This window comes from Eptatretus burgeri, chromosome 8, assembly GCF_056783735.1.
Source record: "Eptatretus burgeri isolate ZD-2024b chromosome 8, Ebu_testis_v1, whole genome shotgun sequence".
NCBI classification, from domain to species: domain Eukaryota; kingdom Metazoa; phylum Chordata; class Myxini; order Myxiniformes; family Myxinidae; genus Eptatretus; species Eptatretus burgeri.
Window position 1 is genome coordinate 90116346 of NC_140968.1, and position 14448 is coordinate 90130793.

General features: G+C 42.0%; 1 protein-coding gene across 7 annotated transcripts in view; it reads right to left on the bottom strand.

Annotated features, from left to right (window-relative positions):
* TNRC18 (trinucleotide repeat containing 18) overlaps window positions 1-14448 on the bottom strand; it is a 136195-nt gene that overhangs the window by 22788 nt on the left and 98959 nt on the right. For all 7 annotated transcript variants that reach the window (XM_085892944.1, XM_085892940.1, XM_085892939.1 and 4 more), the window contains 4 exons: window positions 2669-2905; window positions 1108-1451; window positions 514-657; window positions 202-370 (listed from right to left, as the gene is read on the bottom strand). In XM_085892944.1, the coding sequence (XP_085749070.1) occupies window positions 202-370; window positions 514-657; window positions 1108-1451; window positions 2669-2905 (894 nt within the window). The remainder of the gene's footprint in view (window positions 1-201; window positions 371-513; window positions 658-1107; window positions 1452-2668; window positions 2906-14448) is intronic.

A 14448-nucleotide genomic window follows, 5' to 3' on the forward strand; every position in this document is an offset into this window, starting at 1 on the left:
GACGTAATACCATCACGACGCAGGAAAGATTGTGAATATTTATCGGATTGATAAGATCTGATTTGATCCTCCGGTTTTGAAAAGGTTTTTCATGTGGAAGGCAAGAATATAAAATAATTTCTCAAAAAGTGATGAGCCAGGTAAACTCCATCACTTTGAGTCTAGTGGAAATGCAATAATATGAGTTTAATCTTTCTTCACCTGGTGTTAAGGCCCTCTCCCGCAAGCGAATGAGCGGTACATCTTCCTCCTCCTCAGAAAAGCTCCCGGCCGATGAAAACGCAAAGCCGGCTTCAGCACCCTCGAACATGCGGCTTCCAGCAGGAGAAGGACTCAAGTTTGCAAGGCCCGTCGTAGCTCTTTGCTGAAGCTGCTTGCAGGAGAAACGCGCATCACAATGAGGTGAGATTCGGGTATCGTAAAAAAACAAACAAACAGCATAATGGAAAATGTGTTACATACAAATGAATTTTGGTAAACGAAATGAAACACTAATGCAACACATGCCAATACCCCTTTCTGAGTTGTCCTGCTGTTTCTGCACGTGAGATTTCCAGTCTTTGTTTTTCCACTACATTTGGTGGTTCCACTGAGAACAGCAGGCAGTCTGGCTCTCGGAGGCTGCATACTGGCAGTTAGTTTCTTGCACTTCTTTTTCTGGAATCAAAATAAAAAGAACACATTATGCATAATGAGGCAAAGTGACATCATGAGATGGTGCATGTGAGAAAGATGACTTATGCAAGTGACATTGATGGGAAGTCGTTGATATATGACATGACACATAGAAGGTGGGGTGCGGGCATGGGAAATGCTGTTTCCATAAAAAAAGAATAAATATGACAAAAACCATTGATAATAGACTCTCAGGTGTTGGGAAGGCATTCACACCCAAAGTGTGTCCACTGCTTGTAATCTTCATCAGAGTAATGATGCTTCGCAATGCCGAGAACACAGCAGTAACAAGGACACTCGATAAATGATGGTGAGTTTTCTGTTCTATCCTCATGTTTCATGTTGTTACATAAAATGTCATGCGATGTCTTGTCAAAATATCTACTTGAGTGCGGCATCGAAATTCATTTAAAAGTGAAATGACAGACTTACACTGATTTTTGCCTTTGACGGCTTTGCTTTGCTTTGGCTTTGTGTAGTCGTACCAAGGAAGCTGGATACTGTGAGACCGCCAGAGTTCCACACATCATTTCCACCATACACCTTGCTGGTATCTGCCACGTCCCTTCTGGTTGCATCCGTTCCTCCCGACATCCGTCCATCCTTCTGCTTTCCAGTCCTGGGAACCTTCCCGCTCGGTCGTGGCATGGCCTTACTGCCAAGCTTTTGCTGCTTGTGATTTGCTGGCAGTGAGGTTTTGCCAGAGTGTGTCATTTCCTCAGTCTTTTGCTTCACTTTCACATCGGTATCTGAGTCCGAGAATTGCAAATCCACCCCTGCAGAAACGGAATCAACATAACAGGTTCACCACTTAACCTCCTTGGCGGTTACTAAAAATGCATAAAGTAACTTCCTTTTGTGTCATGTAATGACAGCCGGCCATCAACATATTTTATTCCTCAACTCGGTTCACATTGCTTTTCACGGTAAAGTCCAATTATTATGTTTGCCTCAAACTTCCAGGTTATAGTGAGGCCTTGCTTTGGTATTGTCTTTAAGTGGCATTACAACTGTCCTGACTTTCTGCCATACATCAACCCCCATCCAAATTTTTTTTTTGAAGAGGTCAATGTGCCAGGCAAATCTGGATGACAAGTAGTGTAAGATTTACAGCTAATAGTGTGGTGGAGGAAGACAAGAAGACAAAGAAAAGCACTCCCATAGTAACGGGGAAGCGCCGCAGTATTTGGTCGGCAATGTTATTATTACAATGTTACTAATGTTATGTTATTAACAGCAGAGCAAAGCAGGAATTAAAAGAGAAGGGCACTCGGTAGCGCACATACCTCTGCCACGCCATGCCTGATCCTGGAGAACATATCGATCCCAATACATTTTTGAAATATCGTGCTATCCAGTACTTTATCATTTTTGGCCCGATCTCTCAATGGTGAAGAATCACTTTAGAAATTAAATAATCATCGTATCCAGATCTGGATTCGGATCTTCACCAAAATCAAATAATTTCTTTCTTATCACACACCCAACCTGTCCACCAAGTTTCATCCAAATCTGTGCACAACTTTTTGAGATATCGTGCTATATATCGGTTTAGCTCCATCTCTCAATGGTGAAGAATCACTGAAAAAAATTTATCAGATCCAGAACCGGATTCGGATCTTCAACAAAATTGAATCAATTCTTCCTCGTCACACACCCAACATGTCCACCAAGATTAATCTGAATCCGTCCACGACTTTTTGAGTTATCATGCTATATGTCCATTTTGGGCCCTATCTCTCAATGGTGAAGAATCACTTAAAAATTCTAGTAGTCGGATCCGGATCCGGATCTTCACCAAAATCTAATCAGCTCGTCCGTGTCACACACCGAACCTGCGCACCAAATTTCATCCAGGTATGTCCAAAACTTTTTTGAGATATCCTGTACACAACAAACAGACAAACAAACAGACAAACAAACAGACAGAGAGGGGTGAAAACATAACCTCCTTCACCTTCCGTGGTGGAGGTAACTATGCTGATGCACGTACCAATGAGACGTTCGCGTTCCTTCTTCTTCCAGGCCTTTTGCTTGGCCTCAAGTTGCACCAGAGACAGCTGTGCAGGAGTTCTTGCGAGGCTGGCAGGCATTGACATAGATGTCCCAGAACCGGAACTTGTGAGCGCGGTGGAGTAGCGAGACATCACACCAAGCCGGTATGCTGCAACATCACTGTTTTCTTCTTCGTCTTCATCATCCTCATCTTCATCATCACTGTACTCAAATCCTGCACGACAACAGCACATTTTACATCGTGAAATTGAGATTTCAGGCCAGTAACGTGAACCGATTATGGTTTGCGAGCAACAAAGGAAGCAATTTCACTGCAACCGCCAGAACAATTGTGCCTCGTCTCCATTAGCAAGTCATGCAAATTAAAGCTCCAGGTCTTGGCTTAGCAAGGAACTCATGAGTAGCAGGTTGTCCCACCCAAACAGTGAAAAAGTGTCTTTGATAACACTGGAGAAGCCATCATTGTTTCTCGATCGGCTTATTTAGTGGCGTCACATTTCTGTCACAGCATCGGCATCACATTCTTTATCAGGAATTCATGAAACATTCACTTGAGGATGGGTCATACGACAGACTACCTAATGGCATCTCCCAAGGAGTCGAGACAAGCTTATGGAGATGCATTGTATATTTCTGCCACTGCTGTACTGACTTTAATTAGTTAAATGTCGAGAAAAGTGTCCCATCAGGCGAACCTTATTCACGGATATGAGGCACCACAAAGACAAAGCAATTCAAATTACCACGACAGGCACAAGCACGTGCTCGGATTGTGGGGGCGTTCCATGGAATTGACCGATAAACATCCGCACATTTGGTCGATTAGATATATGCCGAAGACAGCCTTCGATATCGATGCCGAGCATAAAATTTTCCAATTTGTAACCGATAACCAAAAGAAGCCTCAACCGGCAAGCATTTGGCATCACAAGATGCACTCAGTTTTTGTTTTTTTATCATACCCAAAGCAGAGACAACGTCCAGGCTTTCCTGCTTCAACAACCCACAAAGAACCCTCGCAGCCCACCCCGAAACATCATCAAGACATGTGGCGGTCATACATCTGGGATCCATTCCGACACTCGCCTGCAGATACCTCCGCCATGCTTTGTTTGTTTATTAGGGTGGGCGGTCTCGTAAAGTTTCAACAGTTGCAGCCATTACGCAGAAGAGGCTGAGGGCTCGGCTCGAGGTCTCATCAGGCTGCCGGACAGGCCAGGTTCTTGGCTTGGCACCCGCAGCATTAATTCCCTCACTTGCACGATCCCGGATATTGCTGGAAAATGCTTTGGCAGCAACTTTGCTTTTATCAAAACAGGCTGCATCTCGAGCTGGCCTCTTGGTCATCAATCCGTGTGCACCGGCTTTGTGCGTCCACCGGTCCCCATAGATTTTTATTCCAACTATCGGCGGCGCGGCCAGCCTGCCTCTCCGGTATCGTCGCCCGAAATGGGCCGCGGCCTTCCGAGCTAATAAAGGGAAGGGCAGAACCACGGGCACAAAGATGAGGCACGAGATCTACCCAAACGTGAATTTGCACAGCTGTTCCGGGGAGTGATGTGCGTGGGTAATGAGGTTCATAAAGTGGAGCCGGTGTCAAATAATGAAAGGTAAATAAAGGGACTTAAGGAAACAAAACCGAGTGTAATTATTTAACGCCGTGACTGTTTGCACAACAAAGCATGTCACACGCATCAAAGTAAAAAGAGCCGACAAATTTCACTCAAAAAACACACACAATGCCATTTCTGAGACTTTGCGTGTCCTCCCTGAAGGACAATGGAATGAAAGCAATGTCTGCAGTTATTAGAGATATCGTTAAGTAGTGCAATGGGTGATCACCGGGAGAAAAAGGGAGTTGAGGAGATGTGAGGGACCACGAGAAAACGTGTCATGTTGTACTGTATGTGAATTATTGATGTTAAAGTGACCATGTGCATTGGATGGCACCTCGGAGCCTGAAGGTATATCCGATCCTCATTCATCAGGGTCTGGATTTGGATGAGCAATCTCACAAAGAAACGATGTTACGAGTACACATTGAAATGAAATCAAAATATGAAGGGTGAGGTCATCACATCTTAAAGGCGAAATATACACGGCGTGCCAATCACATCCTTAATATAAACATGTACATCATGCCCATCACATCCGAAATATAAACATGTACATCATGCCCATCACATCCGAAATATAAACATGTACACCATGCTCATCACATCCGAAATATAAACATGTACATCATGCCCATCACATCCTCGATATAAACATGAACATCATGCCCATCACATCCTTTATAAAACATGTACATAATGCCCATCACATCCTTTATATAAACACGTACATCATGCCCATCATATCCTTTATATAAACATGTACATCATGCCCATCACGTCCTTTATATAAACATGTTCATCATGCCCATCACATCCTTTATATAAATATGTACATCATGCCCATCACATCCGAAATATAAACATGTACATCATGCCCATCACATCCGAAATATAAACATGTACATCATGCCCATCACATCCGAAATATAAACATGTACACCATGCCCATCACATCCGAAATATAAACATGTACATCATGCCAATCACATCCTTTATATAAGCATGGACATCATGCCCATCACGTCCTTTATATAAACATGTACATAATGCCCATCAGATCCTTTATATAAACATGTACATCATGCCCATCAGATCCTTTAGAAAACATGTACATCATGCCCATCACATCCTTTATATAAACATGTACATCATGCCCATCACATCCGAAATATAAACATGTACATCATGCCCATCACATCCTCAATATAAACATGAACATCATGCCCATCACATCCTTTATAAAACATGTACATAATGCCCATCACATCCTTTATATAAACACGTACATCATGCCCATCACATCCTTTATATAAACATGTACATCATGCCCATCACATCCTTTATATAAACATGTGCATCATGCCAATCACATTCCTGATATAACCATGTACATCATGCCCATCACATCCTTCATATAAATATGTACATTATGCCCACCACATCCTTTAGAAACATGGACATCATGCCCATCACATCCTTCATATAAATATGTACATCGTGCCCATCACATCCTATATATAGATAAACATGTACATCATGCCAATCACATCCTTCATATAAACATGGACATCATGCCCATCACATCCTTTACATAAATATGTACATTATGCCCATCACATCCTTCATATAAACATGGATATCATGCCCATCACATCCTTTACATATGTACATAATGCCCATCACATCCTTTATATAAATATGTACATCATGCCCATCACATCCTTTATATCAACATCGACATCATGCCCATCACATCCTTTATATAAACATGTGCAACATGCCAATCACATCCTTTATATAACAATGTACATCATGCCCATCACTTCCTTCATATAAATATGTACATAATGCCCATCACATTCTTTATATATATATACATGTACATCATGCCCATCACATCCTTCATCTAAATATGTACATCATGCCCATCACGTCCTTTATCTAAATTTTACATCATGCCCATCATGTCCTACACATAAATATGTACATCATGCCCATCACATCCTTTATATAAACATGTGCATCATGCCCATCACAGCCTCTACATAAACAAGTACATCATGTCCATCACGCCCTTTATATAAACATTTTCATCATGCCGATCACATCCTTTATATAAACATGTGCAACATGCCAATCACATCCTTTATATAACAATGTACATCATGCCCATCACTTCCTTCATATAAATATGTACATAATGCCCATCACATTCTTTATATATATACATGTACATCATGCCCATCACATCCTTCATCTAAATATGTACATCATGCCCATCACGTCCTTTATCTAAATTTTACATCATGCCCATCATGTCCTACACATAAATATGTACATCATGCCCATCACATCCTTTATATAAACATGTGCATCATGCCCATCACAGCCTCTACATAAACAAGTACATCATGCCCATCACGCCCTTTATATAAACATTTTCATCATGCCGATCACATCCTTAATAAAAACATGTACATCATGCCCATCACATCCTATATCTATAAACATGTACATCATGCCCATCACGTCCATTATATAAACATGTACATCATGCCAATCACGTCCTTTATATAAACATGTACATCATGTCCATCACATCCTATCTATAAACATGCACTTCATGCCCATCACATCCTTTATATAAACATGTACACCATGCCCATCACATGCTATCTATAAACATGTACATCATGCCCATCACGTCCTTTATATAAACATGTACATCATGCCAATCACGTCCTTTATATAAACATGCACTTCGTGCCCATCGCATCCTTTTCTAAACATGTACAACATGCCCATCACATGCTATCTATAAACATGTACATCATGCCCATCACATCCTTCATATAAACATATACATCATTCCCATCACATCCTTTATATAAACATGTACATTATGCCCATCACATTTTTGATATAAATACGTACATCATGCCAATCAAATCCTTCATATAAACATGTACATCATGCCCATCACGTTCTTGATAGAAACATGTACATCATGCCAATCACATCCTTTATATAAACATGTATATCATGCCCATGACATCCTTCATATAAACATGTACATCGTTCCCATCACATCCTTTATATAAACATGTACATCATGCCCATCACGTCGTTAATATAAACATGTACATCATGCCAATCACATACTTTATATCAACATGTACATCATGCCCATCACATCCAAAATATAAACATGTACATCATACCAATCATGTCCTTTATATAAACATGTACACCATGCCCATCACATCCTTTTTATAAACATGTACACCATGCCCATCACATCCTGTATTTAAATATGTAAATCATGCCAATCACATCCTTTATATAAACATGTACATCATGCCCATCACGTCCTTTATATACACATGTACACCATGCCCATCACATAATTTATGTAATCATGTACATCATGCCCATCACATCCTATATATAAGCATGTACATCATGCCAATCATATCCTTTATATAAACATGTACATTGTACATCATGCCCATCATATCCTTTATATAAACATGTGTACCATGCCCATCATTCCCTTTATGTAAACATGAACATCATGTCCATCACATCCTATATATATAAACATGTACATCATGCCCATCACATCCTAAATATAAACATGTACATCATGCCATTCATGTCCTTTATATAAACATGTACATCATGCCCATCACATCCTTTACATAAACATGTACATCATGCCCATCACATCGTATAGAAAACCATGTACATCATGCCCATCACATCCGATATATTGTTACGGCCGCGGGGTCAGCCGCCACCGACAGCTCTGAACGGAGCTGCAAGTCGAGTCGGCCCGACCGATCGCCCGGAATATAGATTGCCGCCCGGATAACTCCGAGCGACGGGTCCACGTACAAGAACCGAAATACGTCAATCGGCAGATCACGTGGGGTAGGGTCGATTGCCAATCTTCAATGTACCTAAATACCCATGTGATCCAACTACAGGGGTATTCCACCCTCGACGAACTCGTTCGGAACAAACCGTCGAGGCGAGCTTGTCCGTGCATGATTCCGAGCGGCGTAATAGCCGAGAACCGTCCGTCCAAATGTCCCCCTTATGGCAAACCGACGGCTTTTTTTACTCCCAACACACGAAATGTTCAGTCAATGAGGGAATGGACGCAACGAGCAGTTTACATTCACACAAGGACATTAATTATCATGAAACCCGTATGCAATTAAATAAGGCAAAACACGGATGCAATTTCACAAGCAACAAAAGCACGACAAAAGAACTACAACCGTCTATTTATTATGTACAGTCATTTACACTTAACAGCAGTTCCTACTTATTAGACGGGCCCACGGACACACGTACGCGCGCGCGCACGCACACACACACACACACACACACACGAAACGGTGGCTGAGGCCTTTAATCACGAGCTCCAGCTCGGAGGACAGGTGAGCTGAAACTCAGAGCTTGACTCGAACCTTTCCACCTCGTGTGGTCTTCAACTTGTCCAGACCCGGGCTCCAGCGAGAGTGAGCTGGATCCAATCGCCGCGATCCTTCCCGAGCTCCCGCGAATCCTCCCGCGCTTCTCAACACGTGCCGGTGAGACGAGGCACCGATCCTTCCTGTCGATCGTCGCTTCCCCGAGGATACAACTCCAAGAAGAGGCCGATGCGTCACACCAAGCCAGGAAACAAAATGGAGAACGAAAAGCTCCACGAACCAAGGAGAGGAAGAAGAGGAAGAAGCCTCCACTCGCAGCTCGAGCCGAACAACTGGCTCAAGTTCCTTCCAAAACAAAGCAGCGGCCGAAGCTCACTGAGCCAGCCAAAGCAAAAAGCTTCCGAAGGCCTCAAGCCAAGCAAGCCAAGCAGGACCCGATGGCTTGCTGAACGACTGCTCTCTCCGATGCAAAAAAGCTTACTCCTCCCACGGGACTCAGCACACGAACTCTGCCACGGGACTCTTTACGAACTCAGCCCTACCACGGGACTCCCACAGGAACAAAGAAAAAGTCTCCTCTTTATCCTTTGCACCCCCTCCCCCACACCCGGCATGACTCATGGCCTCGTGATCCACCCTCCGCTCAACCACGGGTGGGAGGGAGTTGTTGACGTCACTGCAGGGTTCTTCTTCCTCTTCGCAGAAGAGGGGGAGGGACGTCTCCATTGCTCGCTCCCTCAGTATGAAATAGATCCGCAGCGCATCTAATCGATTTCAAAACATTTAAACAATGAAAGGTGAGCTATCTAGGGAACATGAACTTATCGACATAGCTGACTAAGGGAACCTGTATGTTTGTGCAATTAAATTCCAAATTCGTAACAATATAAACATGTACATCATGCCCATCACATCCTATATATAAACATGTACATTATGCCCATCACATCCTATATATAAACATGTACATCATGCCAATCACATCCTTGATATAAACATGTACATCACGCTCATCACATCCTTTGTGTAAACATGTACACCGTGCCCATCACATCCTATATATAAACATGTACATCATGCCCATCACATCGAATATATAAACATGTACATCATGCCAATCACGTCCTTGATATAAACATGTATATCATGCCCATCACGTCCTTCATATAAACATGTACACCATGCCAATCACGTCCTTTATTTAAACATGTACATCATGCCATCACATCCTATATATCAACAAGAACATCATGCCCATCACCTCCTATATAACATCTACACCGTGCCCATCACATCCTTTATATCAACATGCACATCATGTCCATCACATCTCATATATAAACATGTACATCATGTCCATCATATCCTTCATATAAACATGTACATCGTGCCCATCACATCCAATATATAAACATGTACATCATGCCAATCACGTCCTTAATAGAAACATGTACAGTGTACATCATGCCCATTACATCCTTTATATAAACATGTGCACCATGCCCATCACATCCTTTATGTAAACATGTACACCATGCCCATCACCTCCTATATATAAATATGTAAATCATGCCAATCACATCCTTGATATAAACATGTACATCATGCTCATCACATCCTTTATGTAAACATGTACACCGTGCCCATCACATCCTATATATAAACATGTACATCTGCCCATCACATCGAATATATAAACATGTACATCATTCCAATCACGTCCTTGATATAAACATGTATATCATGCCCATCACGTCCGTCATATAAACATGTACATCATGCCAATCACGTCCTTTATATAAACATGTACATCATGCCCATCACATCCTATATATAAACATGAACACCATGCCCATCACATCCTTGATATAAACATGTACACCATGCACATTACATCCTTGATATGAACATGTACACCATGCCCATCACGTCCTTTATACAAACATGTACATCATGCACATTACGTCCTTGATATAAACATGTACATCATGCCAATCACATCCGTCATATAAACATGTACATCATGCCAATCACGTCCTTTATATAAACATGTACATCATGCCCATCACGTCCTATATATAAACATGTACATCATGCTAATCACATCCGTCATATAAACATGTACATCATGCCAATCACATTCTTCATATAAACATGTACATCATGCCCATCACATCCTCTATATAAACATGTACACCATGCCTATTACATCCTTGATATAAACATGTACATCATGCCCATCACATCATTTATATTAACATGTACATCGTGCCCATCTATATATAAACATGCACATCATGCCAATCACATCCTTTATATAAACATGCACATCATGCCAATCACAGCCTTGATATAAACATGTACATCATGCCTATCACGTCCTTGATATAAACATGTACATCATGCCCATCACGTCCTTTATATAAACATGTACATCATGCCTATCACGTCCTTCATATAAAAATGTACATCTTGTCCATCACATCCTTTATATAAATATGTACATCATGCCCATCACATCCTTTAAATAAACAAGTACATTGTGCCCATCACATCCTTTATATAAACATGTACACCATGCCCATCACATCCTTTATATAAACATGTACACCATGCCCAACACGTCCTTGATATAAATATGTCCATCATGCCCATCACGTCCTTGATATAAATATGTACATCATGCCCATCACGTCCTTGATATAAACATGTACATCGTGCCCATCACATCCTTTATATAAACATGTACACCATGCACATTACATCCTTGATATAAACATGTACATCATGCCCATCACATCCTTTATACAAACATGTACATCATGCACATTACGTCCTTGATATAAACATGTGCATCATGCCAATCACATCCGTCATATAAAGATGTACATCATGCCAATCACGTCTTTTATATAAACATGTACACCATGCACATTACATCCTTGATATAAACATGTACATCATGCCCATCACGTCCTTTATACAAACATGTACATCATGCACATTACGTCCTTGATATAAACATGTACATCATGCCAATCACATCCGTCATATAAAGATGTACATCATGCCAATCACGTCTTTTATATAAACATGTACATCATGCCAATCACGTCCTTTATATAAACATGTACATCATGCCCATCACGTCCTATATATAAACATGTACATAATGCCAATCACATCCGTCATATAAACATGTACATCATGCCAATCACATTCTTCATATAAACATGTACATCATGCCCATCACATCCTCTATATAAACATGTACACCATGCCTATTACATCCTTGATATAAACATGTACATCATGCCTATCACGTCCTTTATATAAACATGTACATCATGCCTATCACGTCCTTCATATAAACATGTACATCATGCCAATCACGTCCTTTATATAAACATGTACATCATGTCCATCACGTCCTTTATATAAACATGTACATCATGCCCATCACGTCCTATATATAAACATGTACATCATGCCAATCACATCCGTCATATAAACATGTACATCATGCCAATCACATTCTTCATATAAACATGTACATCATGCCCATCACATCCTCTATATAAACATGCACATCATGTCCATCACATCCTTTATATAAACATGTACACCATGCCTATCACGTCCTTGATATAAACATGTACATCATGCCCATCACGTTCTTGATATAAACATGTACACCATGCCAATCACATCCTTCATATAAACATGTACATCATGCCCATCACATCCTCTGTATACACATGCACATCATGTGCATCACATCCTTTATATAAACATGTACACCATGCCTATCACGTCCTTGATATAAACGTGTACATCATGCCCATCACGTCCTTTATATAAACATGTACATCATGCCCATCACGTTCTTGATATAAACATGTACACCATGACCATCATGCCCATCACATCCTACATATAAACATGTACATCATGCCAATAAATTCCTTCATATAAACATGTACATCATGCCAATCACATCCTTCATATGAACATGTACATCATGCCCATCACATCCTCTATATAAACATGTACACCATGCCCATCACGTCCGATATATAAACATGTACATCGTGTCCATCACCTCCTTGATATAAACATGTACATCCTGCCCATCACATCCTTTATATAAACATGTACATCGTGCCCATCAGATCCTTTGTATAAACATGTACATCATGCCAATCACATCCTTCATCTAAACATGTACATCATGCCAATCACATCCTTCAGATAAACAAGTACATCATGTCCATCACATCCTTTATATAAACATGTACATTGTGTCCATCACATCCTTTAAATAAACATGTACACCGTGTCCATCACATCCTTTTTTTAAACTTGTACATCGTGTCCATCACATCCTACATATAAACATGTACATCATGCCTATCACATCCTACATATAAACAAGTACATCGTGTCCATCACATCCTTTACATAAACATGTACATCGTGTCCATCACATCCTTTATATAAACATGTACATCATGTCCATCACATCCTTTATATAAACATGTACATCATATCCATCACATCCTCTATATTGTTACGACTGTGGAAATTCGCAAACCACCATTCAGGTCCCATCGGTGAGATATCTCTTCAGTACATGTGTACAGTACTCTTCAGTACAACAAGGACAGTAAAGCGCTGGTGCTGCGCAAAATTTGGGGAAAAAAAATAATTAAAATTAACGAAAGCAAGCCTCGCTTTCGGGTGAACAGGATTCCCGGGCATGGGGTGGAAGACTCCCCTGCCTGGGCACAGGATGAAACTAGTTAGGGGGGAGGGTGAGCTTAGCTAGACCGGCTCCATGGGGCAGGTGTAAGTCCTCATGGGGCCCGTGTAATGGATTAGATAGAGGGATTGTAGCCAGATTTAGGATGGGAAATGATTTTTGATGATTTGGAGACAGTGACTGACAGTGAATGTGTAGAGGGGACGTAGTTTAGCTACGTAGTGTTAAATGGAACGTGCTGTAGTTTAAGGGACGACGTGGGAGCACGAGTTAGGAAGGGGAAGTAGTTAGAAGGATGTCAGAGTTCAGCGGTGTGTGTGTTGAAGAGTTGTGAGGTGAGTACATGATGAGTGAGTGAGGCCAGCGGGTCTGTGTGAATGGAGCGAATGGGGAATGCATGGTGCAATGAGTGATTGGGGGGAGACGTGACTCCCGCCCAAGGGACCCTGGGGTCAGTGTAAAGTGAGTTAGCTGGGTTAGTTAAATTGACAAAATGGAAGTCGTTTTGCTGTTGGTGTGAATGTAGGCTCAATACCCATTTGGAGGGGTGCAGGCGCCCTGTTGACGGGCTGGGAGCGTGGCTGCGAAAGGTGAGTCTCGCTGAGTGGGTACCCCGGGCACCAGGCTAGTCGGCCGTAGTAGGCCAAGGGCCCATGGGGGGCCGGGATAGCGTAATGGGCACGGGTGCGCCCGCATGATGCGGGGGCCCGGGGCGCCGTTAGCCACGTGGGCAGTGTTGTGTGCACGGGTGACCATCGGAAAGGGGCCCGGGAAGCCAGCCTGCCATGTGAGCGTTTCAGGGGAGTCGCCAGGGAGGGCACTCTCCGGTGTTTAGGGAGCTGGTAGGCTCGGAGGCAGTGTCGTGCCCGGGGGTGCCATAGCTGGAGAATCGGCAGAGGGTAGTGCCTGCCAAGGGGAACCACGCGTCCCAGCCATG